This window comes from Balaenoptera acutorostrata, chromosome 12 (genome assembly GCF_949987535.1).
Source record: "Balaenoptera acutorostrata chromosome 12, mBalAcu1.1, whole genome shotgun sequence".
Lineage (NCBI taxonomy): Eukaryota > Metazoa > Chordata > Mammalia > Artiodactyla > Balaenopteridae > Balaenoptera > Balaenoptera acutorostrata.
Genome location: NC_080075.1, coordinates 11,002,586 through 11,030,512, shown reverse-complemented (window position 1 = coordinate 11,030,512; position 27,927 = coordinate 11,002,586). Strand labels below are relative to the sequence as shown.

Here is a 27,927-nt window from a genome sequence, read left to right as displayed (position 1 = left end):
GGGGACCCTGGCTGTGCCCACACCACACCTGGGGCGGCAGACTAGTGCATGAATCCCTGCACTGAGGGCAGCTATGATGTGCACAGAAAACTGCACAACCAGGTTTTTGTTGTTTTTGGAAGCACGCTGTTTCCTGGGCTCTTCGGTCCTGGGAGTGCCGGACCCTGTACAAACTTCCCACTATACACACAGCACTCACACTAATGAAGCCCATCCCCTCCCACACCTACTTGAACTTCAAAGGCCTGGGGAGGGGAGACCGGCCACAGGAGGCCTCACCTTGCCTCAGTGAATCTGTGGCTAGAGAAGTTTTATTTCTGGCCTCCCATGGAGCGTTTTACTGCAGCAGAATGTTAAAAAAAAAAAAAAAAATCGAGAAATCAGGATCACTGTCTTCTAACACCCGGTAAGATCAAATCTGATACAATGTGAACTTTCAAGCAGATAGCACAATCTTTGATCACTGGAGAAAAACAATATGAAATTTAGGCTCTTATTTCAACTCTGAAATTATTAAGTCAATAAGCAAGAACTGGAGAGAATGGAAAAGTGTTTGTTAGGGTAATTTGTACCTTTTTCTTTTTCTCCTTTCTTTTTTTTTTTTTTCTTTTTGGTGTCACACCACAGCCAGCAATACTAAATAGCTACTCAACAGTTTATAAGTGTCCCAACAATCCAGCAGCACAGATATTATCCCCATTCTTTTGAATCAGCAAATGTAAGCTCAGGAAGGTAAAATCACACTTGATGACAATCACACAGGCAATAAGCTGCCGGCTGGCTTTCCAGCCCCCGCCTGCCTTTCCCTCTGTCCCTAAGCAGACTGTGCAATTCACAGCAAAGAACCTTCTACAAGGCCCAAATCAGTAGTTTGGATATTAGCATTCTGTCCCATCATTTAAACTGCAGTTATCTAAATTGAAAAGACAAAGAGATGACAGCCCATGAACTAAACTGAAAAGATGGAGGAAGATAGGAAAAGGGATGTGACGGAACTAAATATGACTTAAAGCAATAGGACCTCCTTGCCCTCTGAAAAATTATTGAGGCCTCCACACAAAAACCTGCACATAGATGTTTATAGCAGTTTTATTCATAATTGCCAAAACTTGGAATCAACCGAGATGACCTTCAGTAGATGAATGGATAAATAAACTGTGGTTCATCCAGACAATGGAATACTATTCAGCAAGAAAAAGAAATGAGCTATCAGGCCAAGAAAAGACATGGATGAAGCTTACATACATATCACTAAGTGAAATAAGGCAATCTGAAAAGGCTACATACTATATGAATCCAACTGTATGATTGTAGAAAAGGCAAAACTATGGAAACAGTGAAAAGATCAGTGGTTGCCAGGGGTAGGTGGTAGGGAGAGAAGAATAGAGCACAGAGAATTTTTAAGGCAGTGAAAATATTCTGTATGATACCAAATGATGGGTACATGTCATTATACTTTTGTCCAAACCCACAGAATGTACAACACCAAGAGTGAACTGTAATGTAAACTGTGGACTCTGAGTGATTATGATAAATCAATAGATTCATTTTTGGTTAAAAAAAATACACACACACACAAAAACAAAAAAAACACACAAAAAAGCAAAAAACAAGTACCATTCTGGTGAGTGATGTTAATAACGGAGGGGGGGGTGCTATGTCTGTGTGGGGACAGGGGGTATATGGGAAATCTCTGTACCTCCCTCTCAATTTTGTTGTAAACCTAAAACTGCTCTTTAAAATTGTCTTTAAAAAAATTATTGGGGGCCCCAAATATCTATTGGTATTTATCATCTTAGAAATTATAACAGAAAAATTGTTCAAATATTTATTAAATCATTTGAAAATAACAGTATTAAAATTTAGTTAGAAAAGTGGCATTGTTCTGCATTTTTACAAATCTTTCGTATCTGCCTTAAAACTGCTGGATTCTCATATCTGCTTCTGCAGACATGTTGGAAAATTATACATCATGTAGTCTCTGGGAACTACCACTGAACATTTGTGAGAAAATGAGAATGAAAAGGCCAATAACTGCTTCATATTATTACTAAAATAATTTCTAACCTGTGAAGCTCCTGGGACAGTCTTGGGTACCGCCCGGAGACCCTGGACCATGCTTTGAGAATCATGACATAAAGAACTAGGTGTGAGAGAGAGAGAAAAAGAAGGTGGGGAGACACTCAAGGGCACACCCACCATCTCACACCTGTCAGCTTTCACCTTCCCCAAGCTCCCCTCTCCCCACTGGGTACCACCAGGGCAGAAACTGCAGCTCCCTGGCCAAGGACAGGCTGCTTTTACTCCAAGCATCTCCTTCCCTCTCAGCCCAGCTCAACCTTGAGACATAAACTAAACGTGAGCTAAGTAGTTAATCTTCCTTCGGAACATACTGGTGTTCTTAACTGGAGCTTTCTTCAACTAAAACGCCAAAGCCTGATTCTAAAGGTGGGCTTATCAGACAGCCTGAGATGGGGTCAGCCACCGAGCAGAGCACAGGAGAAACAGTCCCCATTGAGACACAAGGGTTGAGTTCTTGTCCTGACTGGCCGGTCCCTGGGTTATTTTCTCCTTCTGCAAACTTAGGCTGCACCAACCCCTCTGCCCACTTCTCAGGGCTGTCCTGGCATCAAATGACCTCGTGGACCTGAGCCCACCTTACAACCCAAGCACCCCATTTGCTGTTAGGCTGCCCCTCTGCACACTTGGACTCCACGGGGCCCCTGGGAACCTGCCCCCCGCCGACGACCAGATACACCCTGGGCAGAGCCAGTCCACCCCTGTGCCAGGAAAATGCCCTCACTTCCCGGCAGGCAGGACCCGAGATGACGCTGTTCTGCCCCCGTTTCCGCGCTCCTGGTCCGGACAGGGTTGCACGGTGGTCCTGGGCGCGCTTCACTCCCGCCTCATCCTGGGTTTTCTGCTCCTTCTTCCCTCCAGGGGTGGGACACCCGGAGGCGGGGAGTCAAGAAACAGGTTTAGAAGCAAGGCCAACCCTTCCAGCCACCACTCTCGGCCGAGCACCCCGCCCGCCGCTACGGGGACCCACCCGTGCACCCCGACTCCCGGTGTAGGAGGGAGCTCGGCGGGCGGAGGACACCTCCAGGGGCAGATGAAGTCGCCGGCTCTGCTGCGCCCACAGGACTGGGGAGGGCAGTCCATCATCTGCCAGGTCGGGAGGGACCTGCTTCTCGGGCACAGCACCCACATCCCCAGCTCGCCCTCGCCCGGGGCGCACCAGGAGGGCGCTGCCCGCAGGGACGCGCGGGGGACCGAGGGGACGCGGCCGGCGGCGGGACGCACGGGGCGGGGTGGCGACGAGGCCGGTACCTGTGCCGGAAGAGCGGGCAGCCGCCCAGAAGCCAGCGCAGCTCGTTCTTGAGGCTCCAGAACTCGCAGTCCAGATAGCGGTGCAGGGACGAGTCCCCGAGCCCCAGGTCCGGCGCCGGTTCCATCGCGCCGCCCGTCCTCTGGCGCGTCCGCGGGGCCGCTTCCCTGCGCGCCTCCTCCAGCTGCTGCACTTGGGCCGAGGAGCGCACGCCCTCTTATCCGCACGCCGCCGCCAGCCAGTCTCCTCCCTCCCCGGCGCTGGCCCTGCCCCGACCGGCTCCCTGGGCACCAAGTGAAGAAAAGCACGGTCCAGGGAGACTGAGCTCTCACAATGGTCTCCCCTGGAACAAACTCTACTGCCTGGCCCTGGGGCTTTAGTTTCTGCCGCCCGTGCCCACGGCTCAGTTGTCCCTCCAGTCGGTGGCCCCCAAGAAGTGAGTATTAGAACCCGAGAGGGGGAGTTGGTGAGGTAGACACAGGGTACGCTGTGGGCACAGGGGTCCTGGTTGCTCAGAGCTGTGACATCTTACTCAGAGGACCTCCCGTGCCAGCCTCTCTGCCACCGAGATCCAAGATGCCCCAGGCCATGCTCTGGTCTCCTTACGGAGTCCAAGCTCCCTCCTCTCTCTGGAGTCAGGCCAATGAATGGAAGATGAGGTGCTGAGGCAAGGAATATGACTTTATTATGAAAGCCAGCAGGCTGAAAAGATGGCAAAGTCTCAAAACAACCATCTTATGGGGGTTTGGATGCCAGTTTCTTTTATAGCACAGAGAGGGGGAGGAGACAAGGAAGTAAAAAGGCGTAAGTTTTGCAAATATCACCTGGAATGGCCAGCCTTGGGGAGGGGATGTGTTAATTTCTGCTTTCTTGTGGCCATCCACAGGACAGGGTCCAGATGTTTCCCTGAACAAAGGCACTTTGGTTTAACATTCAGGCAGAGGCGCAGGGTTCCCTGGGGCAGGCCACTGTGTATAGACAGTATCCTTTTCGTGAACAAAAGCAGCGGAAAGCAAAGGTTAAAGTAAAAGAAACAGATCCACCATGTAGTCAGATTTGGCTCTTCCCTGTGACAGTCCCAACTCAGCTGCAGCTCAGCTCAAATCCTTGCCACCCCCACACTGGGCATTCCAATGAACTTTAATATTACTGTAATCTGGGGGTGGCCCAGGCCTGCAGTGTAGCTGGGAGATGCAAACAGAACAAGGCAATGAGCAAACACTAACTCATCTCCCAGCACCCTCCTTGTGTTGCTTTAACAAGTGACAAATGTTCATTCCTTTCCTCTCTCTAAGTCTCATATACTTTATTGATTCTCCTTTTAAGTATGAAGGAAATGTTAGCTGTTCCCTTCCAAAGACCACCCTGCTGGGGAGATGACTCTTGGGGGTGTAGGGTAGCTGGCAGTTGGGTAGCTGTGTGCTGTCATTAGGTTTATGCACATCACTTGTATCAGTTTCCTAAGGCTTGTGTAACAAACATTTATTGTTAAAGTTCTGGAGGTCAGAAGTCTAAAATGGATCTTACAGGACTAAAAATCAAGGTGTTGGCAGAGCTGGACCCCTCCTGGAGGCTCCAGGAGAAAAATCCCTTTCCTCATCTTTTCCAGCTTCTAGAAGCTGCCTGCATTTGTAGGGTCCCAGCCCCTTCCTCCATCTTCAAAGTGCATCCCAACAACCTCTGCTTCCTTGCTGGTCTCCTGACTTTGACCTTCTTGCCTCCCTCTTAGAAGGACTCTGGTGACTACATTGGGCCCACCCAGATAATTCAGGATAATCTCCTTGGTTCCATATCTGTAATTTAATCACACCAGCAACATCCCCTTCCCCAGGTGAGATAACATACAGGTTCTGGGGATTAGGCTATGAACGTCTTTGGTGGGCCATTGTTCTGTCCACCACACCACCTGTGCAGCTGCAAGTAACAATACCTACCAGATGCCATGAATAAGGACTTTGTCTTCTCATATAACAGGGAGGCTGGGGGTAGGAAAGCCCGAGGGCTAATCCAGTGGCTCTACCCCAGGGACCCAGGTTCCCTTTCCATCTTTCTTCTCCAGCATCCTTTCTCAGTGTGTTATCTTTATCTCTCAGTCATCAGATGGATGCTGCAGCTCCAAGCACCACTTGGTGCCAAGCAGAAGAGGGGCATTTCCTTCTATATCAGTCAGGATAGCACAGTAGTAAGAAACAACCTCAAAACGACACACACTGTGGTCACAAATACCCCAAACCTTAGGGTTTAAAAAGCTAAGACTTTAATTCTCACCATGCCACCTGGGGGCTCTGCCCCATGTCCTCTTTCTCCAGGTCCCAGCTGAGAGAACAGCCACTGGGTGGCCAAACAGGCTCTTCAAGCTTCCAGCTGGAAAGGACCTGTGTAACTTCCACACACAATCCATTGGCCAAAGCAGTTCACGCCTGACTCTGTGGGGGAAGGGAAGTACCATCCAGGACATGCCCAGAAGGCCAACGCCCCAAATAACCTGGGAGCAGCACTTGTGGCTACTAAATCTTGCCAAACATTCGGCTCACCGTCCGTCCCACAGGCAAAATGCACTCTCCACGCCCCAAAGGAGACAACCAAACAAAGTCCCAGACTATCACGATATCAAGTCCAACGCCCCTGGGGGATGCACAGTAGTCTCTGCATCAAGTCAGGATGTGGTACCTTTCGATTCAGAGACCTAAAAGCTAAAAAGGTAAGTTACTAAGTAAGCTTCCAAGTCTATGTAACTTTAGTGAGAAAAAAATCCTTTGTAGTTATAAGTCACTAAGATTTTGCTGGAGCTTTGTTTGCTACCCAACCATAACCTAACCTATCCTAGAAGATCCTGGAAGAATTCTGATGCTGAAATAAAAAACCAAAGTATGTGCAACTGGCTTAGAGACAGTGAAGGGAGAGGGCAGTGAAGATGATATTAAACAAAGCTGGACAGAAGGAGGTTCATGTTATGAAGTGGCAAACGTTTGGCACTGTCACCAACAGATGACACAGCCTAATGAACTCATCACTTCAGAAGAAGATGCTAAAAACAATGTTAGCACTGCACGTTGGCTGCTATTGGTTGTGTTGGACAAGTTATTATAAGAGATGAACTTAGAAAGAAGTGGTTTCTACATTGGCTGCATATTAGCTTAATTTAGGGTGGTTTGTTTGTTTTTTATTGCTCAGTGGCCCACTCAGTGGTCTCGACGCAGAACCTTACCCTTGGATAAGCCCCGTCCTTCCCACCTTGCCACCATTGCTAGGCGCCCTGAGCAGTTTCTCCCATGTGATCATGAGCAGCTCCGCTGCCTCTCCCACTGGACACAGTCTGACTCCATGTGGAGCCCTGGGCTGCGACCAGAAGGTGCATGTGGGGAAGGGAGCCTGGAGAGACAGCTCCCTCTGTTATCATGTCACTTTGTGAACAGGGCCCTCCAGCAGAGTTTACAATGAGAAAACTCAGCAGCCTTTGCTGACTGCCTCTCTTATCCTAGGAGCTAGACAGGTGTCCAGGGATAGGGAAGGGGAAGATTCCAGAAACAGCCACCACGCTGTCCTCAGGAATACCCACCCTCCAAACAGCCACAGCTTCATTACAGGATCACCCCCCATGTGCCTGCCTCCTTTCCTCCCCAGGATGGAGCCTCTGACAAACGGACTCCAACGGGCACACTCCAGCCCCACCGGCACAAGTGGCACATGCTGGGGACACCCAGTGTGAACATGGACCAACCACACCCTAAGGATTATCTCTGTATGTTGCATGCAGGGATCTCCATGCGAACTGTTTAAAAAGCAAGGGAAGAATGGTGTGTAAAATCTGCTACCTCTTGTGTAACAGGAAGAGTATGTGTGCGTGCACATTTACTTATATTTTCAAAAAGAAACAAGGATAAACCAAAAGCTAATGAACTGCATGAGCTGCTTGTAAATTTTGGAGATTAATCCTTTGCCAGTTGCTTCATTTGCAAATATTTTCTCCCATTCTGAGGGTTATCTTTTCGTTCTGTTTATGGTTTCCTTTGCTGTGCAAAAGCTTTTAAGTTTAATTAGGTCCCATTTGTTTATTTTTGTTTTTATCTTCATTACTCTAGGCGGTGGAATTGAAAAAGATCTTGCTGCAATTTATGTCAAAGAGTGTTTGGCCTATGTTTTCCTCTGAGAGTTTTATTGTATCCGGCCTTACATTTAGGCCTTTAGTCCATTTGAGTTTATTTTTGTGTGTGGTGTTAGGGAGTGTTCTAATTTCATTCTTTTACATGTAGCTGTCCATGCTGAACAGCAGAAACTAACACAACAATGTAAAGCAACTTATACTCCAATAAAAATTAATTTTAAAAAAAGCCAATGAAAATTATTACCTATAAGAGGAGAGAGGGAATGAGGATGGAAGGTAAACTCTCTGAATATAACTTGTTTTATAATTTTTACTTTGGAGCTAGGTAAATGTTTTACATAACTTTAAAAAATTAAACCTAATGGGAAAATAAAGTGGCCTCTAAAAAAGCAAACTGAAACAAATTTACTCAATTCTATTTCAAGTTGGTGGCATGATCACAAGAGAAAAACTATTCAACTAACTTTAAATTCATTACTTTGAACAGCCCACTAGGAATATAGCCCAAGAAGGGTAAAAAGAAATATAGAGAAATTTTATACTACATTTAATAGTCCTAGTAGTAGTAGTAATATTGGTGTTATTTTGAAACTGTTTTGTGTATGCTGTAATATAAAACAAATAATTAACTAGATAATGGCATTAGAATCCAAGATCATTAACATAAAAAAGTGACAAAAACAAAATCAAAGAAATTAAGGCAAAATCCTTAAGTTAAATCCTTACCCTAAATTTGAATTGGAGGGACTTCCCTGGTGGCGCAGTGGTTAAGAATCCACCTGCCAATGCAGGGGACACGGGTTTGAGCCCTGGTCTGGGAAGATCCCACATGCCGCGGAGCAACTAAGCCCATGTGCCACAACTACTGAGGCTGTGCTCTAGAGCCCACGAGCCACAACTACTGAGCCCGTGTGCCACAACTACTGAAGCCCGTGCACCTAGAGCCTGTGCTCCGCAACAAGAGAAGCCACCACAATGAGAAGCGCAGGCACTGCAACGAAGAGTAGCCCCCGCTCGCCGCAACTAGAGAAAGCCCGCACACAGCAATGAAGACCCAATGCAGCCAAAAATAAATAAATAAGTAAATTTTTTAAAAAAGAAGAAATGAAATTAAGAAACTATTTTTCATTTACAATAGCATCAAAAATAATAAAGCACTTAGGAATAAATTTAATCAAGGTGGTGCAAGACTTGTACACTGAAAACTACAAAACATGATTGAAAGAAATTAAAGACCTAAATAAATGAAAAGAGAGCCAACGTTGTTGAGTGGAAGGCTATCACCACTGTGCCTCTAGTTGCCTAGGGTTACTTAGAAATTTTTGTCATTCCCTGGGGAAAAGAAATCATCTACACATGAAGCATGCCCATGTAATATATATGATAATTAACTATTGTTGAAATCTTTATTTAACCTAACAATGGCCTTTCCTCAGCAAACCAATTAATATTGATTCACGATCACATCAGCAAGCCAAAACCTAATATTTAAAGTTTCATGTTCTTGTAAGGATTCCATCTGCCCAGAAGTTACATCATCCATAAGACTAATCCCCGATCACCAAGTAAGTCGAATGTTTTCCTTGTCTTTTGTTCATTTTTTATTTTTCTCTACCTTGTTCATTTTCTACAAAAATTTGCCACTTCCTCCCCTGCTTCACAATTCTCTGGACTCTTGAGAACAGAGACCACCTGCTTCATGAAGTATTAAATAAAGTTTGTTTGTATCACCTCAATTGTCTTCATTTTTTTTTTTAACACCATATATATGCCTAGACTAAGCATCTGGTAAACTAGGCTCCAGGTAACTCATGGTACTCTCAACATCACTCCTTTGTTTCCTAAAGGACAAACAAAAGGACCTCATTCAGACTTTGATACACAGACAAGAATTATATTAGTGCTCAGCTATACAAACATCTGTCAGGACTATCCCGGAAGTTGATGTTTTTAAATAAACAAGTTTGAAACTTGGTTTTAGCTCTTTTCTCTAGATTGGGAAGTGTCCAGCTCTTTGAAGGGGCAGAAGCAATCCAATCTGAGCAAGAATACTAAAGACTTAGCAACTTGATAAGAGGAAAGGATTGCTGTCCTGAAAGTATAGAGAATGTTATAAGGTAGAGAGGCTATTAATGCTAATGAAATTTTGAGCTTATGCTCAGAGATGCAGACCACCTCCATGGTATAATAAAAAGAAATTTGTCTGGTCTATGACTAGGGTTCCTGGCACAGAGCTTCAAGAACACTGGGAATTTCTTAAGTGATCACAGTGTCTATGTTATACTAATGAGATGACACCTGGTGGGTCCCTATATAGCCTCAGGATGGGGACTGGTCAGCAGAAAGGTAAATCATGTGATTAGAAGGTTGGGGCTTTGAGTCCTAACATCAGTCAGACCTCCTGACGTCAAGAAAGGGGAGGGAGGGTCGGAGATTGAGTTCACTCATGTGCCCAATGATTTAATCAGTCATTTTTACATAATGAAATGCCAGTAAAAACTCTGGACACTGAAGCTCGGTGGAGATTCCTGATTGATGAACACATTGACATGCCAGGGAAATAACACACCCTGACTCCACGGAGAGAGGGTCCACATTGAGGACACTCCCAGACCTTGCCCCATGCATATCCTTTATAATAAAGCTGTAATCGTCCACATAGCACTTTCCTGAGTTCTGTGAGTCATTACAGTAAATTGTCAAACCTGGATGGGATTGTGGGAACCCCTGAAATTGTAGCCAGTGGATCAGAAGTGTGGCTAGCTGGGAACCCCTGGAACTTGTGGCTGGTGTCTGAACTAAGGATGATCTTGTTGGGGACCGTGCCCTTAAACCTGTGGATTCTGACTAACTCACAGGTGGCTAGTGTCAAAGTTGAACTGCAGCACACCCAGTTGAGGTGGAAACAAAACACTTTCTATGAGAACCAGGAGAAGGGTTGGTCCATCATCACTTAAGAGAGGTATGGTCACCTGTCACTGCCTATATGGCCAAACTGCTACCTTTAAGATAAAGCTGGCCAGGGCCTGATGATGGTGTAGTTTTTCCTAAAAGCCTGACACTTTTTGAGCAGTGATTTTCCCCAAGAAGCCAGAACTACTTTCTTCTACAAAACATTTTGTAGAGTTCAGAGATGCTGCCTGATCTGTATTTTCTGCCTTTTCCTTTACATGCTCTCATAAGTCTTTTCTTTCCAATTGCCTTGTAGGAATTAGGGTTATGAGTGGAGTAGGTATAGCCTACAGAAAAGTTTTGTTGCTAAAATACCACCCTGAGTTTAATTAGAAGAAACTAATTAATATATCCATTTGGGTAAACTTTAAAATAAACAAAAGCCTCCATTTCTCAGGGATCCAAAGCAAAAATGGTGGGATCTGAAGTGACTGTTCTCATCCATCTTATTTTGTAAGTCATGAGAGATGGAATGGGTGACAGCAGCTGTGAAGAGAAAAGGAAGACAAGCTCTATCTTAGATGCTGGGGGACAGAGGGAAACTGGAGAACAGCCATAAGTCCCTGAAAATTGATCACAGAAGTCATCCCACTCAATTAGGGTTGGAGAAGCCAAAATCAAGGGGAGTGAGTCCTACAAATTTAGGAAAGTGCCTTTGATGAAGGGAAGTAATATGTTTCATGTGTGCTTTTGATTCCAAGACTAAAGTTTGCTGTATCTGGTTTCCTAAGTCTTAGGAGAACAACTTGCCCCAGAATCCAGGACAGCACAATTTACACAGCAATGGAAGGATACAACGAATGTTCGCGTACAGAAGCTGAAGAAAGAACTCTGTAGCTGACAAGAGGGATGAATTCCGAAGAGATGCACAGAGCTAAGGTAGGCCAGTTTGGAGAGAATACGAGCAGTCACTTATCAGGATGCAAGACTAAGCTTATGAAGACCTGAGAGGCCTCTAATAAAGGAAGAATAGAAGAAAGGAATAGGGTCTCTGGTCTCTAGAACCAGGATCAGAACGTAAATAACATCTGGGTATCACTTAGTTCCTTTAAACAAATACCAGCCTAGTACATAGGACTGAACATTCTATTAAAGATTCTTGGGGAGGCTGATGGGGGCAGGAAGCTGGGATTCCCATCCTTTCTCCTAGGCTGCAATGATACAAGAGTACATTCTGGGTTTTGACCACACAGGCATCTTCTGAAGTCACCAAACACTCTCAGATGGGCTTTATTTTTTCCTTTCTTCATATCAACTTTATTCTTAATGTCAACACTTTATAGCCCCTTAAATCACTTGTCAGCTTTCTGTAACCATTTTAATTATAAATCTCTAATCTTATATAATGTTTCAGCAACATATCTAATACTGCTTTTCTAAATTCTTTTAAATTTCCCAGTGGAAGGAAGATATATGTGTATCTGTGATTGTTTGCATCTGTCAAACAGGCAGTACCTAGAGAAAAATAATCACTTTTCGAAACAGAGCTCTAACTTTGATATCATGTGACAACCCAAGAAATTGAGTGGAGAACCTTCTGAGGCTATAGAAGAGTGGAATTCAGAGAAACATTATGAAGACAAGGAGGCAAATTTCTTTTTTCATTTTACAGATCAGGAAACTGACATCCAGATTAAGAGTTTAAGTCATTTGCCCATTATCTGCTTCTTGGGAAAGTCAAGATTGGGGCTCACGTCCCCTGACGTGGCCTGGTTTTCCTTCTCCAATAAGTCTGCAAATTATGATGTTGGAATAACAAGTCACTGAAAGCCCAAATATGAATAAAAATACTTTACTCACTGGCCTTCCTATAGAGAATCTATTAGTCATTTTACAGAAATAGACATTTAATATTGAAATTAGCAAGCAGGTAAAGTAAATTAGAGTTTTAAAGGAAGAGAGACTTGTAACTGCACATTTCTGCCTCAGAAGCAGTAAAGGCAAACCTAGACACAGGTGGACCATTTACTCCCACCCAGATCACAACAAGCCTCCCCCCTCACATTCTGGGGTGGGTTTGGGAAGATAACAGATTCACTAAGGCAACAGCAATGCCAAAAATTAAAGGGAGGGCTAGATCAGTGAAGCAAGGATTATTATTTAACAGATTTTCAGATATTCCATGGCAATCACCACACTCTCAACACAAATCTGAGAAAAAAGGGCAGAGGGAGAAGATTAAAGAAGATAAGAGTCAGAGCAGATGAAATTTGAAGTGCTGTCAGTGGCACGAGCTTCCAATTAGTGAATTTTTTTTTTTTTAATGGGCAACATATTTGCGAGCCTTTGGGTATTTTCTGCTTCTATTGATTTATGTAAATTGCCAGCATTGCGGGGTTTATAGATTTGCTTCATCAAAGTATCAAACTATTTCTTCATCAAACTATTTGGAGTTCTTCCTTTATTCCTGACATGTAGAGGTAATGTGAAGCTCTTAGAAAAAACCAATCAATCTAGGCTTAGGAAACAGCACATGAAACTTCCCTCAATAAGAAGCTCCTGAAGCCTTTCAACCTGGCCTGTCTCTCCCTTCCTTCCACGGTGCCCAGTCTTGTTACGTAGGAAGGTCAAACGCCTGGTTACCTCTCCAACTCAGCACATCAGAAAACAAGCATCAGCCTTGCCAGCTTCAATGGCTGTTTCTGTCAATTCTTCTAGGCCACCAAATCATCTTTCTTTTCTTTTCCTTACATACTGAAGACATCACTGTGTTCTGAGAACTCTCCCTCCTTGAGATCTGATTCCCTACTTTACCTTCTTCCATTCCCTCTGTCTCCAATACCAGTTTAAAGTCTGCAAATTACTGTTCTCTGCCTCTGCTACCCACCCCTCCCTTCCCCTGTCCCCAGTAAATCCCGATTTATTGGGAACAGGGTCAATTAACCTAATAGGGACATTACGAAGAACCCATTGTGTGGGAGGATCATTGTAATTGCCCCTCAGAATAAGAATAATGGCAGAGAGGGGCATCCATAATTAAGGACAAAGGGAAGGCATTGAGTAAGCCAGGAAATTATTCCTAGAAACACGTCACATTCTAATAACTGCTGACAACCCTAGTACTTACTTCTGTTACTCCTAGATATACCCACAGTGATTGGCATCAGGGCTTTATAGGGGATCATTGTGACCTTTTCAAGGGGCAGTGTGGAAAAGGCATCCACAATACTTCACCCTACTCCACAAACAAGCCTGGTGGGAAAGAAGCTCCTAGCAGTAGAAAGGAAGGAGGGCAGACCATCTCTGCAGCTGTTAGAAAACAGGGTAGAGGTAAGTATAATTACCATAAGGTCCTATAACCACAGTGCTATTTGTTCCCAAAAGGCTCAGTTTACTATCAAGATCAAGTACAAACTCCTTAATCTAGCATTTAAGATTAGACATCAAACTATCAAACCAGTCTTTCAAAAAGAATCTCCACTGCTCATTAGCAGGAGTCCTCAAGGGTGAGTTTCTTCAGTAACCCTGATTTACATCAGGGATGTCCTCCCCAGGCTCTCCCCAATCCAGATCCACCACCACCCCCTGCACCCCCTGTTAAGGCCCAAGTCAAAAGTTAAGCCCCCCTTGCCCCATGAAGCTTTCTCTGACAGACAGCAGACAGGCCCCACGTCCCCTCCCTCCTACAGACTCCCCTAGCAGATAGGCTAAATCATATGTGTATTAATTTAGCACTTAATACACATTAATTTCGCAATTAATATTTTCTATGTCTGTATCTCCATCTCCCAGATAATACCACTAGTTTCTTAAGGACAGGATCTGTTTCAGTAAGATAAGGTTGTAATTAGGTATAAACCCAATAGCAGTGGACGCCCGATCAACGTTTCCTGACTGTTGACTGATGGAGGTGCTATCAGACACAAGTTGAAGACTTGAGTTAGTGAGACCTAAAAATGTGTTAATTCCTATAACGGTTAGCAGAACCTAAACTTGTCTAAAGACCCCAGAGTGAGCACCCTCTGAGTTAACAACCCCACAAACTGGATACTTGTGTAGATCCAAATTAATTAATCAATGCCCTGAAAGAAATTCTGGACTCTGGGAGCATCAGGATTTCCAAAAGCAGCTAATTTTTTTTTTAAAGGTATTTAACTTAAGGGCCCTAAGAGAGCAAAATATCCACACAGGTTCTCTAAAAGGAAGGTAATCACATGAATAGCTCTTTATATTTTACTTGCATTGTCAAGTGGCTCTTGAAAGAACCTTGAGAAGTAGAATGGGAAGTTACTAAAAGACCAAGGGGCAGAGAAGGTTAGGCTGACTGTTTGACAACTCACTCTCAGGTAGGAAGCATCAGCGTATTACATGTCTTCGTAGACATCAGGACTCCTTGACAAAGAGGTCTCTTCATTTTTGGTTTTCGAATCCGTAAGTCCTCGGTCTCCAGAGCTTCTAGTTCCACGGAAGATGGTGAACGCTTTCCGGCCGCCATTCTATACTCTATCCAAACTTCCGTTCTTTAATTTCCAGTTGGAGGCAGGAACAACTCCCAGTCCCTTGAGCCCTCATTTACTCTGTCCACACAGCCTTTCGGATCAGTTAAATCAAGCCTGGAGGTCTCCAAGGGTACCAACCCATCGCTTTCATTGCCATGTATCAATATAATTTACATAACTAACCCTGAAGTGCCTACCCACATGCCCCCACGTTATAGCCACTAAGCTAAAACCCACTTAGGTTCTTCCCTGGGCTTTTGATAACTCACTCCCTAGCTCTCTGCCACAGCATTTTAGGGTCTGGAACCAAAATTTCACGGGCTTCAGCATCTAGGTTCTTTCCTTACAGCAAGGACGCGGAACAGAAAACTGCGGGAAACCGGGAGGTGTGCCACTCGGCGGGGTTCCGTTTTCACCCCACCTGCCTACCTCTTAAGCCAGAGGCAGGCATTTCCCCCAGGACTCTGCGACCTCAAACAAGTCTCGACTCTACAAACGGGATTAATTTTCTTTTTTCCATAAACCAGACATAACGATTCTGGTTTATTGGGAAGAGGCACGACTCTCCGGACCCAAGGGCCGAGGCACAATTTTTTCCACCTCGGGAACCTCAAGTTAAGTTTTTTTTCTCCTACGATACCTTCCCTGGGATGATGCTTTAATCGTGTAACCATGTAAGCCAGTTGCAGCTTGGACAGCTAAGGAAAAAAAACCCATTCCCTCCTCCTGAGCCAACCTAGGACGCCCTCACCACGCCGCACCCCGAATCCCAGCCCACGCTCAAGACCCCGCGAGCTTTCGGTTCAACATGGCTGCGGGACGTGAAAGGAGAGGCCGGCGCGCGGGATGGAGGCGGGGCTTGGTCTCCCGGCAACAGCCCCGGCGATTGGCCAGCCCATCTGCAGCCGAGGCCAATGGTCAGGCGCCTTGCAAACGCTCGGCGTGGCGACTGCGGCTGCGCGGGAGATTCGAATTGGCGGCTGCTCCTCGCTGGCAGGGCAGGTGGGGCTGCTGCTGGCTCGCGTCCTCTAGCCATGGATAACCCGGAAAATGTTTTTCAGTAAGTGTGGGTCTGTGGGAGGGGACGGGTGGGGGCGTGATCCCCAGCTGCCGGCAGCCAGGGGGCTGGGGTACCTGGGTTCGGGCCTGGTGGACTGCAGGTCCCCGGCCCGGCCTGCCCCAGACCTGCCTCCCTTTGCCCTTCCCAACCCCTTTCCTTGGCTCCGGAGTTTGTCCCCTCCCACCGTCACCCCACCCACCCCCACCCCATCCCAGCTGGGCTGTGGGCCACTAGGGAGCCGTGGAAAGGACCGCGCACCGTGTAGCCGGGACTCTCCGCTGAGATCCCGGTCCTGAGGCCGAGCTGCGGCCGGAGTGGCAGTTTGGGGGGATTTGGACGGTTCCTGAGGCCCTCAGCGCTCCTTGCTTCTTTGTAAGGAATCCGCTCTGGGCAGATCGCCGCTGTGAAAGTAAAACGTCTAACCCAACAAAAAAAACTTACATGTAGGTTTCATGAGAAACTTTCAAAGCCACTCATTTTAAAATTCGCGAAAGAGAGAGAACTTAAAATTGCTTTAACCCATAATCCCACAGTCAATTTTTAAAAGGCTTTGAATAATGTGCACTTTAAGGGGAAAAATGTTCCCTTATGTTTATTGTCATTTATGTCAGCCTGCTAACAATTTTTAAAATTCCCACGCCTTTGCTTTTTATTTGTATGACTTAGGTGATATATCCAGACTGTTTCAAAAGCATTTAAAACACTTAAACCATATGCGACAGGAAGTAAAAAATGGTTAGTTTTATCAGCACCGAGGTAATCTTAACTCTCTGGGGATCCGAAGATTCAGGTGGTTAAGTGCTGTCAAAACAAAAATTTGTTTGCCTGAAGACTTTTTCTTTAGCCCAGCCTGCAAAGGATTTCGATATTAGAGGCTCGTTTTCCCCCATTTTAAAAAAGAAATCAGGTATTTCCGACCTTATTTTGACTTTTTAACTTTTTAAAATAAGTACTACATTTACATAGTTAAAAAAAGATTTAGAAAACTGTTCACTGCGCTCTATACTTGACTGCTCTCCCACTCCCTCATATGTAACCATTTTTCTAGTTTACTTTTATATTTATTTTGCAAATATAAATATTTATATTATAATAACATATGACCATATCTATATACATATATGTACGCGTGTGTACAATTCCTGCCTTTATTGCACATAAAATGTAGCAGAGTGTACACACTGCTTTTTTTGCTTAACACTATCCTTGGAGATTTCACTCTATCAATCCATAGATTCTTTTCTCATTCTTTTTTACAACTACGTGATATTTCATGTACCACAATTGATCTAAAAAGTCCCCCATTGATGGATACTTGGGTTGTGGACAATATTTTGCTATTACAAATAGTGCCGCAGTGAAAAATCTTGTACACGTGACATTTTGCATATATCTGTCCTCTAGATTCCCAGAAGTGGGTTTGCTAGATCAAAAGTAAATCCATCTGGAATTTTGGTAGATCTTATTACCAATTGCCCTGGCAGGGACTGTGTACACTCGCACCTGCAAGCAAGTTGTAGGAGTGCCTGTTTCCTTTGCTTCCCCTCTACACTTGTCACATTGTTGCAGTCTGGTGGGTGAGAAGTTGTATCTCAGTGAGGTGAATTTCTCTTATGAGAGAGGTTGAGTATATTTCTGTGGAATACCTTTTGTTCATTTCTTAAACTGGGTTGGGTTTGGTTTTTTTCCCCCCAACTTCTAGAAGCTCTGTTTAGTTATCCCAGTTTATCATTTCTCTTTTGACTCTGCTTCGTGTTTTGTTTTGTTTATTTGACATATAGAAGCTTTTAATTTATATGTAGTTGACTTCATCTAGCTTTTCTTTTGTGGCTTCTGGATTTTGAGTCATAAGAAACATTGATTTCATCTGTATCTTGAGGTACAAGAGCTAGAAGAAAGTATTACTTTCAAACCTTTTTTCCCTACCCCCGAAAAAAGTCATGTAACAAAAGTCATGTAGCGTCTCTGATAGAAACCTAGGAGTGTTCCTTAGCTTGACTGTCTCTTACCCATTGTGCAATCCCATCAGCAAGTCTCATTGTTTCTTTCTCCAGAACACCCAAATTCCACACTTACTGTTCCCACCATGGTCCACATTGTCACTGGGGCTCTGCAGTAGCTTCCTAACTGGTTTCCACCTTCTATTCTCATCCCCCACCCGCTTCTTCACTTGGAGAGACAGAATGCACATTTTAAAATGCAAATGAGATCTTGTCATCCCCACCCTTCTACCTCAGTGTACTTACACAGCTGCTTGGATCCCTGGCACTGATCAAATGTCACCCCCTCAGAGAGGCAGGCTTTCTTTCCCTGACCACTCTACCTAAAAATAGTAAGTCCTGTCACATTCTTACCCCTTCTCCCATCTTCTGAGTTTTTTTTTCCTATGTGCTTAATGTCACCTGACAATATTTTACAGTTTTCTTTTTGTTTGTTTGTTTACCGCACTAGCACCTAGGGGCCCCTGGAGAACTTTGCTTTGCTTGGTTGTTTTTTTTTTAAGCTGTGGTTGGGTACACGGAGGTCGGGCCAAGCAGAGTTCTCAGGAAGCTATAGCCACTGACTTCTGAGCATTGCCATTGTGTGTTCTGCCTCAGGGACGTTGTGTTCCACTGAGGCCCAGAAAGCAGACTGTATCTGGAAGCCCTGATTGGTGGGACCCTGGGCTGTCGCGCACCCTTCACAAGCCCTCTTCAGGTCTTCCAGCCAAGCTCCTGAGCAGCAAGGGGAGGGGTCTGAGCCAGTGCCATGCCTGGGGCCCAACATTAGGAGGAGGGGCAGCAAACTTCTGGGTGCTGCCCCTCGTGGTGGTGGTAGTGACGTCGGGAATCAGTGAGAGGAGAGGGAGACTCTTGGGGATAGACCTGGGGACCTTCTTTTAGCTGCTTCTTTATAGGGCTGCCTCAGGGGCCTTGCGTCTTACTTTCTTCTGAAGAAACACTGACTGCTTCTGAGTTTTCTGACTTGTGAGGGAATGCTGTTTTCGTTTATATTATAGCATTTGAATTGATATTTAAGATTTCTATTTTAAGGTGTATAAATGGTAAATATAAAATATATCTTTTGCTTTTAGGAAGTACTCCTAATAATCCCATGTACATATTTTTCTCTGCTCTAGAATGTTTGAAGCCCATATGCAGAGCTACAAGGGCGATGACCCGCTTGGTGAATGGGAAAGGTTAGCATTTTGTTTATTTATTTTTTCTGTAAACAAACTATATACGCTGTCCTGAAAAATTAGTATTATCCGTATTTTTTCTAGTTACATGCGATGGGTAGAAGAGAATTTTCCTGAGAATAAAGAATATTTGACAACTTTATTAGAGCATCTAATGAAGGAATTTTTAGATAAGAAGAGATACCACAATGACCCAAGGTTCATCAATTATTGTTTAAAATTTGTAAGTATACTTTCAGATGTATAACCACATCTCTAGTCATGTTGTCCTTTTGCTTTTTACCCCAGATTTGAAGATCATTTTAGACTGTCTTTTATTCTGATACCTTATGTTTCATAAATTTTTTTTAAGTTGTATGGCCAGAGACACGTATTTTACAAACTTTTGGCTTCTGTACTGTGGAATCAGTGATTTAATTTTAAAATCCTCCTTCTCTGAGTATCAAGTCTGAAATGTGACAACACGAGGTAGAAACCATTAGATTAAAAGAAGGTTCATTGGATGAGAAGCATGCTTGGGGAAGGGGAGATAAGCAGGCACTCCCAGTGGGTTCCTGGTTGTAAACTAAATTCATTGCAAATAATTAAGAAAATATTAACTCTCAGAAACGAAATTTAGTACTAAAAGGAGAAGGCCGCCTCAGGTTAGGCTGGGTCTCTTCTATCTTGAAATAAAGGCTTGGGGGCGTGATTTCTAGTAATAAAATCATGAATGGAATAGATAAAGTAAACAGGGATTTGTTCACTAAGTTTCAAAATATGAAGATTAGAGAAAGCCTGTGGAGCTTGAACAAGTATAACTTTATATACTACGTTACAGAACCTGCTGTCTTGGGAAATAACGTGGGTTATCTGGGGACATTGAATGTCAAGGAAAGGAACGAGCTTAACTTTGAGGCTTGCCATCAGAGGACCACACAGGCCTTCCCCTGCACAGTACATCCTGAGGCCTCCAGGAAGACGAACGCTGAGGGCTGGCTGGACTCGGCCACACTGAGACTGGCAGTGCCTTCGTTCTCATGTCTGTCTGCTTTGGATTTCTGCAGGCTGAGTGCAACAGTGACCTTCATCAGTTTTTTGAGTTTCTGTACAACCATGGGATTGGGACCCTGTCAGCTCCTCTGTACGTAGCCTGGGCTGGGCATCTGGAAGGCCAGGGGGAACGGCAGCACGCCAGTGCCATTTTTCGGAGAGGAATTCAGAACCAGGCCGAACCTAGAGAGCTGCTGCAGCAACAGTACAGGTAGTTTGAAAATAAAACTCCACACAGTGTCTCCTACCTTGAAATGCAACGTTTGCTCTTAAAAGATTTTTATTGTTATCTGTTTGTACAGGGAAATCTTTCTCATTGGGGGAAATGTGGATATACAGAACAGTAGAAAAGCTGCCCAGAAATATTACTGTTAACATTTTTGTGCACTTCCTTCCAATATCTTTTCCGATGCCTATGTGTGTGCCTTAGTGTCTGTGTATTTTTATAGCAGACCGTACTGTTATGTCTGGTTGTATGTACTGAGCTTTATACTGCTCTTAAGAAATTATGCACTTTTATACTACTTATAAAGTGGTTGTGAAGTCTGTCACAGAGCTATGTCATAATTTAATTGTTCTCCAATGGAACATTAAAGTTGTTTCCAACATTTTGATTTTTATAAATAACAACATAATGAATATTTTAATGAATAACTTTGTTTTTCACAATTTTTAATTTTTTCAGTGATTAAATACACCTCATTTAGGGTGTTATTTATATATACCCTAATACAGAAAACTAAAGAAGCAGAAGAAACCTGTCAATTTTAGTTCTCATTTTTTTCTCCGCTTGTAACAGGATTGCAGGCGTGTTTTACATACATAGGCAGCCCTGTGTCAAGGTCTTTTTTCTTCATCATAAAAGTATTTCCTAAGTATTTCCTATTATTATCTAGTTCCTTCTGATAGATTCTCAGAATTGAAACTATGGAGTCAAAGGGTGTATGAAGAGTGTTCAGGCTTGTGGTACATGTAACCAAATTCCCTTCTCAAAAGGTGGTACAGGTTTCTGCGGTCTCTGTCTAGCAGCATAGAGACAGCTTGTCTCACTGCACCCCTTGCCGGCTCTTAATACACTCATTGTTTTCAACTTTGCTCCAGCGCGCATGCTCTTTTTAAACTTTATTATGAGAATTTTCAAGTGTGCGTTAAAAAAAGAAAAGTTAATATAATGAACCTGCATTTACTTATCACTTGCTTTTTTCTTTTTTTTTTGAAGGATCTTTTTTATTTATTTATTTATTTATTTATGGCTGTGTTGGGTCTTCGTTTCTGTGCGAGGGCTTTCTCTAGTTGTGGCAAGTGGGGGCCACTCTTCATCGCGGTGCGCGGGCCTCTCACTATCGCAGGCTTTCCCGTTGCGGAGCAAAGGCTGCAGACGCGCAGGCTCAGTAATTGTGGCTCACCGGCCCAGCCGCTCCACGGCATGTGGGATCTTCCCAGACCAGGGCTCGAACCCGTGTCCCCTGCATTGGCAGGCAGATTCTCAACCACTGCGCCACCAGGGAAGCCCCTTATCACTTGCTTTTAATAATTATTAATATTTGATCACGCTGTGCTGAAGGATTTTTTTTAAATTAAGTAATTAATTAATTTATATACTTTTGGCTACGTTGGGTCTTTGTTGCTGCACGCAGGCTTTCTCTAGTTGCAGCGAGCAGGGACTACTTATTGTTGCGGTGCATAGGCTTCTCATTGCGGTGGCTTCTCTTGTTGCGGAACACGGGCTGTAGGCACGCAGGCTCTAGAGTGCAGGCTCAGTAGTTGTGGTGCATGGGCTTAGTTGCTCCGCGGCATGTGGAATCTTCCTGGACCAGGGCTCGAACCTGCATCGCCTGCTAACCACTGCGGCACCAGGGAAGTCCCTGTGCTGAAGGATTTAAAGCAGATCCAAAACAGCAAAATATTTTACCCTAAACACTTCCATGAACATCTCAAAAAGGTGATTTCTTACAGAACCTTACATCATTTTCACACCTAACAAAATGAATAGTAATTCTTTAATATCATCTAATTTTCAGCTATTCTTCATTATGTAAAATGTTTTTGTTTTTTGCCTTTTTTTTAAACCGTTGGTTTGTTCGAATTGAGTCAAACAACATTGACATTTGTCTGCATTTGGTTGTACATCTCTCAGTCTCTTCATACTGTGCACCCCTCCTCATATCACCCAAAAATGTCGGGCTTGGAGGTTGCATATTACTTGACAGGTTGATTAACATGCAAAGATGCATGAAATAACATGTTTAAGAAGTCCTCACAGCATGAACAGTAATATATCTGCTTTTTTTTTTTAAACATCTTTATTGAAGTATAATTGCTTTACAATGGTGTGTTAGTTTCTGCTTTATAACAAAGTGAATCAGTTATACATATACATATGTTCCCATATCTCTTCCCTCTTGCATCTCCCTCCCTCCCACCCTCCCCATCCCACCCCTCTAGGTGGTCACAAAGCACCGAGCTGATCTCCCTGTGCTACGCGGCTGCTTCCCACTAGCTATCTATTTTACATTTGGTAGTGTATAATATATCTGCTTTTTAAAATAGTTTTGTACTTTACCATCTTTCTTCAAACCATTATACTTTTCATATGTTCCAGATGTAGAGAATGCCTAAAATAGAGTTCAAACACCCCATGTTGTAACATGTACATACTTGATACCCTCAGAAGGAGGGTATTTTTGTTATATGAATTTAAGAACTACTAACGTAAACGAGGTAAAAGGAGGAATTTTTCTAATATAGGTGTATTGGGTATGAAGACAATCCCAGAATTTTTTTGTTTTTTTTTTTAATTTTGAAGCAACTCTAAAATTCAACTTTACATTCTCTCTTAACCTCAGTCTTTAGTAGCTTATAGTAAGCTGTCTATCATGTTTAGTTTTCACTTTTTTTAAAAAATTAATTAATTATTTTTGGCTGCTTTGGGTCTTTGTTGCTGTGCACAGACTTTCTCTAGTTGCGGCAAGCAGGGGCTACTCTTCATTACGGTGGCTTCTCTTGTGGAGCACAGGCTCTAGGCATGCGGGCTTCAGTAGTTGTGGCACGTGGGCTCAGTAGTTGTGGCACACGGGCTTGGTTGCTCCGCGGCATGTGGGATCTTCCCGGACCAGGGCTTGAACCCATCCCCTGCATTGGTAGGCAGATTCTTAACCACTGCGCCACCAAGGAAGTCCCTAGTTTTCACTGTAATATAATATATATTGAACTGTAAATTATAATCTATATTGATGCCTTTATTGCTGTCTTTTAGGTTGTTTCAGACACGCCTCACTGAAACCCATTTGCCAACTCAAGGTAAATAATGCTTTCTAAAATGTCCAAGACGTTGGTAATTTAGTCTGATTTTCACTCCCTTTTTTTTGTTTTCCTTAAAAAACAAATCCATCCACTATTTATTGATTATATTGTCTTAGATAACAGGGATGGTGCTCTGATAATAATAATGCCTGATAAATAGCAGAGCGGGGGCTCTGTCACAGCACTTTAAAAGAAACCCCCCTCCAACACACACACACACAAACTTGGTGATTTCATTGTATTTTTAGGATTTTTAAAAAATAAAAATATAAATTGCCCCACATAGAGGACAATACCTACTCTGAAGTGAATCTGTTCTGAATTGAATCAAATGTGTTTAATGCAACTTTTAAAGAAATGTAGTTTTTTTTTTTTTTTTTTTTTTTTTAGAAATAATAGATTACATTCTAGCATTAAGCACTGACTGTCCTGTTGTTTAAAATAACTAGAGTTTGCATGTCTTTCAGGGACTTTCTTGGGCATTTTGAATTGATTAGAAAGCTATCTCTACCATATTTCTCTTATTTATAAAGTATTTTAGTTGCACTTTCTGAGACAGTGTAAATGAGTTTATTTTTTAATGCTACTTATTGAAAGATCAAGGGAATGTATTTGTAATAATTTTATTTAATATGGTTTTACCCTTATTTCTTTTTATTTCATCTTTTTCCCCTCATAGCAAGAACCTCAGAACCTCTGCATAATGCTCAGATTGTAAACCAACTGGTAACATCAAAATCCAATCCAGGAAATAACTCAGGCTGCATTTCTAAGAATCAGGTAATAATAATGACTGTAGTTTGTGTGGGTACTGGGAAGGGTATGGAACGGTCATCCAGCTGCCTTCCACAGCTACTTGGGCATCTCATTTCTTTGACCTTGTCTCCCAAGACTCTAACCTCCATGTCAGCCACCTGTGCCTGCGGCACCTCTCCGGGCCTGTCATCATCCACCACTGCTCACCTCAAATATTAAATTTAAAATAACTCACTGATCATAACCTCCTGCATTGTCTGGCCTAGGGACCCCTGCTCCATGACCTCCTGTCTTCGCCTCCTCCCAGCAGCCTCTCTCCTCCTTTGTTCTGCGGGGCTCCCTTCACAGGCCCAGGATTCCCTACCTTGGGTCACACCCACGTGGAGGCACCTGAGCCCACCTAAAACACTCCTGGCTTTGAACCGTAACCTCAGCCAGGGCTTTACTACTCCCCGGCAATTATGCTTCCAATTTCCCAGTTCACTCTTTATGTTTTACATATCACTTATGTTTCCCATTTTACTCTCTAATGCCAAATTATAATGATTTTACACTTCTTTTTACTCTCCTCAAACTTGAGACCTGACTACCTCTAACCTCTTCCTCAGGAACTGGCAAAAATACTATTTCAGGGAAACAGCAGAAGCCGTCAGATGATGTCTGTCCATTTCTGCCACCAACCAATAAATAACTTCACCTTTCCCTGCCATTGCAGTGGGGCAAGGTGGCTCTTCCGCCCTGATGGCTTATTAGCCTGTGAAAATGCTCTTTCCTTGCTTCCCAGCATCTTTCCTCTTCATAGTACTGTTGCTCTTTCAAAGTTTGCTAAGGACCTCCTCTAAGCTAAATCCCATGGAAATGCCTCTGTTCGTAGTACACATGTGCAGGTTTTATTAATGTAGCACATTCCTGATGTAGAATATGAATTTCCAACTTTGACAGATACTCAGATGATCCCAATTTACATCCTACTCATGTTTGCCAGTCTCATTGCTTCCTGTTGTCCCGACTGTAATTTTCTAGGCAGCAGAGTTGGGTCTTGTTCATGGTCACTTCCCAGGACCTAGCTCAGGACATGACACGTATGAGATGTTCAGTAACTACTTGTCTAGTGAATGAATGCTAGCATTGGAGACTCCTCAACATAGAATAGTACCAGAAGAAAATTTTAATGATTTTTTTTTTAAATGTAGCTATTTGGAATGTTAAACTCATTACACGTAGGTGCTGTGGCTCAGCTCCTGGACTATGTATCAAAGGGAAGTAAGTGCCCTTCTCGACTACCAAGCAGATATTTTAAAATTGCTTTCTTATCGGACTCTAGTTGCAAAAGTTATCATAAAAGTAATAATGCAAACCTAGGCTTCAGATATTAATTGTAACTTGAAAGAACATATACAAATCTACTTGATGATTCAGAGACCCCCTCGAGTGTTTTCATATTGTTTAGTGAAGTAATTTGGATGATAGATTCTTTCCAGATAAGTGAGTGCTTGTGTTTCTTTTCTGTCTTTCTAGGGTTCAGAACTTTCTGGAGTAACATCTGCAGCTTGTGATAAAGAGTCAAATATGCAAGTACAATCAATGCATTCATCTATTACTTAGTTTCCTTCAAGAGCTGCTTCAGTACACTGTTGTAAATAATGTATTTTCCGCATTTTAGGGAACAAAGGGTGATCATGATTTCTAAATCAGGATATTCTGCACACCCACCTGTGGCAGCCAAAGCTGATGTTCAGCAGGTTGTCATGTATTGCAAGGAGAAGCTTATTCGTGGAGAGTCAGAGTTTTCCTTTGAAGAGCTGAGAGCCCAGAAATACAATCAACGGAGAAAGCATGAACAATGGGGTACTTGCAGTCTTACAGTCTGAGCTATCCTAGGTCACTTAACATAATCCTCATCTCTGAGTAATTACATTTTTAGCAGATAATTGACTGTACTGAAAGAATCTGCAAGAAAAATGTCTCTAGCTCATCCTGTCAGGAGCCTAAAAATCTTTGTTTAATACTAGTGTAGCAACCACATTTGTCCAAAGGCTAAATTGGTGTCTTTTGACAACAAAACTCGGGGTTGAAACAGCACTAAAGGAGATAGATATCCACACCAGTGTTGCCTTAGCTTTTAGTGAAGTAGATATTTTTAACCTTTCAAATAATATCTGTACGGATTTGAACTTCTTTATCTAGCAATTCTAAACCTCTGGGTCCATTATTTGGACTGTGAAAGGATTAGGTTAGGAACTGGAGTTGAGATTTTTCAAGATCTGCAACTACTGTAAATAAGACATTCAGGAGTCCTCTGATGAAAGTGCCATGTTATTCATGGCTGTGCTGTACAGTGGATCAAGCTTTGTTCCCCAGGGAGAACTGAATGTTAACACCAGTGTTGGCACTTGCCTTTGCTGTAACAATGTGGACCTCAGAGGAAAATGAGCCTCTGTCCTACTCAGGGCTTTTACACCATCTAAGTATTTGTGCTGTGACCACTCTGTAGGCCACTTTTTGTTCATTCATTATTTCTCTTTTGGTTGACAACTGAGAGGACAGTAGATTGACACTCGTGGAGGACTCTTTTGTGCCTTGTACAGATGCTAAATTCTGAGCTGGACGGTTTGATTTGTACGTGATGTGGTTATGTTAACCAGTTATTGGAAATGGGACCAAGAGCAGTGTACCTGACACACTGACCTTTCGGTGCTTTACTCTTATTCCTTCTTAGAAAGCACCTAGAGATTTAAATCTTTTAAAAACTGTTCCATTTTCAAATGATTTGCACAGTCGTGATTGTTCTACAAGCAGTGCTTAGTATCACACTGTGCTATTACCAAATATTTTTGTTGGTCATCATGTAAATTTTTATAACTTACATGCCCTGAACTTAAAAGTAACTGTGCTAGGGGAAGGTAAAAATTATAATTGAAAAGTAATACATATTTCAGTTCTAATAACCTAACACACATGGAAAAGACTAGTAAAAAATTTGCCATCTTAAAAATAACCTTTTACTGATTTTGCATGGATTCCTCTGATGACCTGAATTTAAATTTCACATGCAAACCATATTTTCTCTTTCCTAAAGTTAATGAAGACAGGCATTATATGAAAAGGAAAGAAGCAAATGCTTTTGAAGAACAACTATTAAAACAGAAAATGGATGAGCTTCATAAGAAGTTGCATCAAGTGGTGGAGACATCACATGAGAACCTGCCCTCTTCCCAGGGGAGGTCTGAGGTGTGTGTGCTCCTTGCCGACGCTTCCCATGCCTAGTACAGGAATTTCTGTTTCTATTTGTCCTCTGTGTGCTCTAGTTTTAGAGTTAATTCTGATGTTAATTTAGTTACTAGCTTTCTGAATTATTTTCCCCCCAACAATGGGGGAAAAGGCAATCCAACACACTTCCAGCGACAATAGAGGTCACACTTAAAGAGCCAAGAATCAGAATGACACTGGGCTTCTCAACACCAACCCAGAAAGATGTTCAAAATGTAGAATGAGAAAGGAAGTTACAGAACAGAATGTGTAGTGTGTTTGTGTGTGTGCATGTGTGTGTGCAGGCACATACTTATATACTTAAGTATTAGCGTATATAATCCTTTTTCTGATTTTTTTGGGGGGGTACAATGCCTGTATTATTTAATGAAAATTCAAATATAATGACTTCTTTAGCTTGTGTTGAGAAGCCAGCACGCACCTGCAAGAATGGGCCTCAGGACCTGCTTCTTCTGCAGACTCACTGTGGCCACATTCCTGTTTTCAGCTCCACCTTCACGTCCA

General features: G+C 43.1%; 2 protein-coding genes across 3 annotated transcripts in view; one reads left to right on the top strand and one right to left on the bottom strand.

Annotated features, from left to right (window-relative positions):
* ACOXL (acyl-CoA oxidase like) overlaps nt 1-3,506 on the bottom strand; it is a 360,904-nt gene extending 357,398 nt beyond the window's left edge. Inside the window, 1 exon segment of the mRNA XM_057558364.1 lies at nt 3,331-3,506. Within this exon segment, the coding sequence (XP_057414347.1) occupies nt 3,331-3,455 (125 nt within the window). The 5' untranslated portion in view covers nt 3,456-3,506.
* A 12,270-nt stretch (nt 3,507-15,776) lies between these two features.
* BUB1 (BUB1 mitotic checkpoint serine/threonine kinase) overlaps nt 15,777-27,927 on the top strand; it is a 40,696-nt gene continuing 28,545 nt past the window's right edge. Inside the window, exons 1-9 of one of the 2 annotated variants that reach the window (XM_057558737.1) lie at nt 15,777-15,884; nt 19,003-19,062; nt 19,147-19,285; nt 20,109-20,305; nt 23,351-23,394; nt 24,077-24,177; nt 25,672-25,724; nt 25,817-26,001; nt 27,233-27,384. In XM_057558737.1, coding sequence (XP_057414720.1) covers nt 15,859-15,884; nt 19,003-19,062; nt 19,147-19,285; nt 20,109-20,305; nt 23,351-23,394; nt 24,077-24,177; nt 25,672-25,724; nt 25,817-26,001; nt 27,233-27,384 — 957 coding nt within the window. In that variant the 5' untranslated portion in view covers nt 15,777-15,858. Of the gene's footprint in view, nt 15,885-19,002; nt 19,063-19,125; nt 19,286-20,108; nt 20,306-23,350; nt 23,395-24,076; nt 24,178-25,671; nt 25,725-25,816; nt 26,002-27,232; nt 27,385-27,927 lie in introns of both variants that reach the window. The other variant, XM_057558736.1, reaches the window with a different exon arrangement.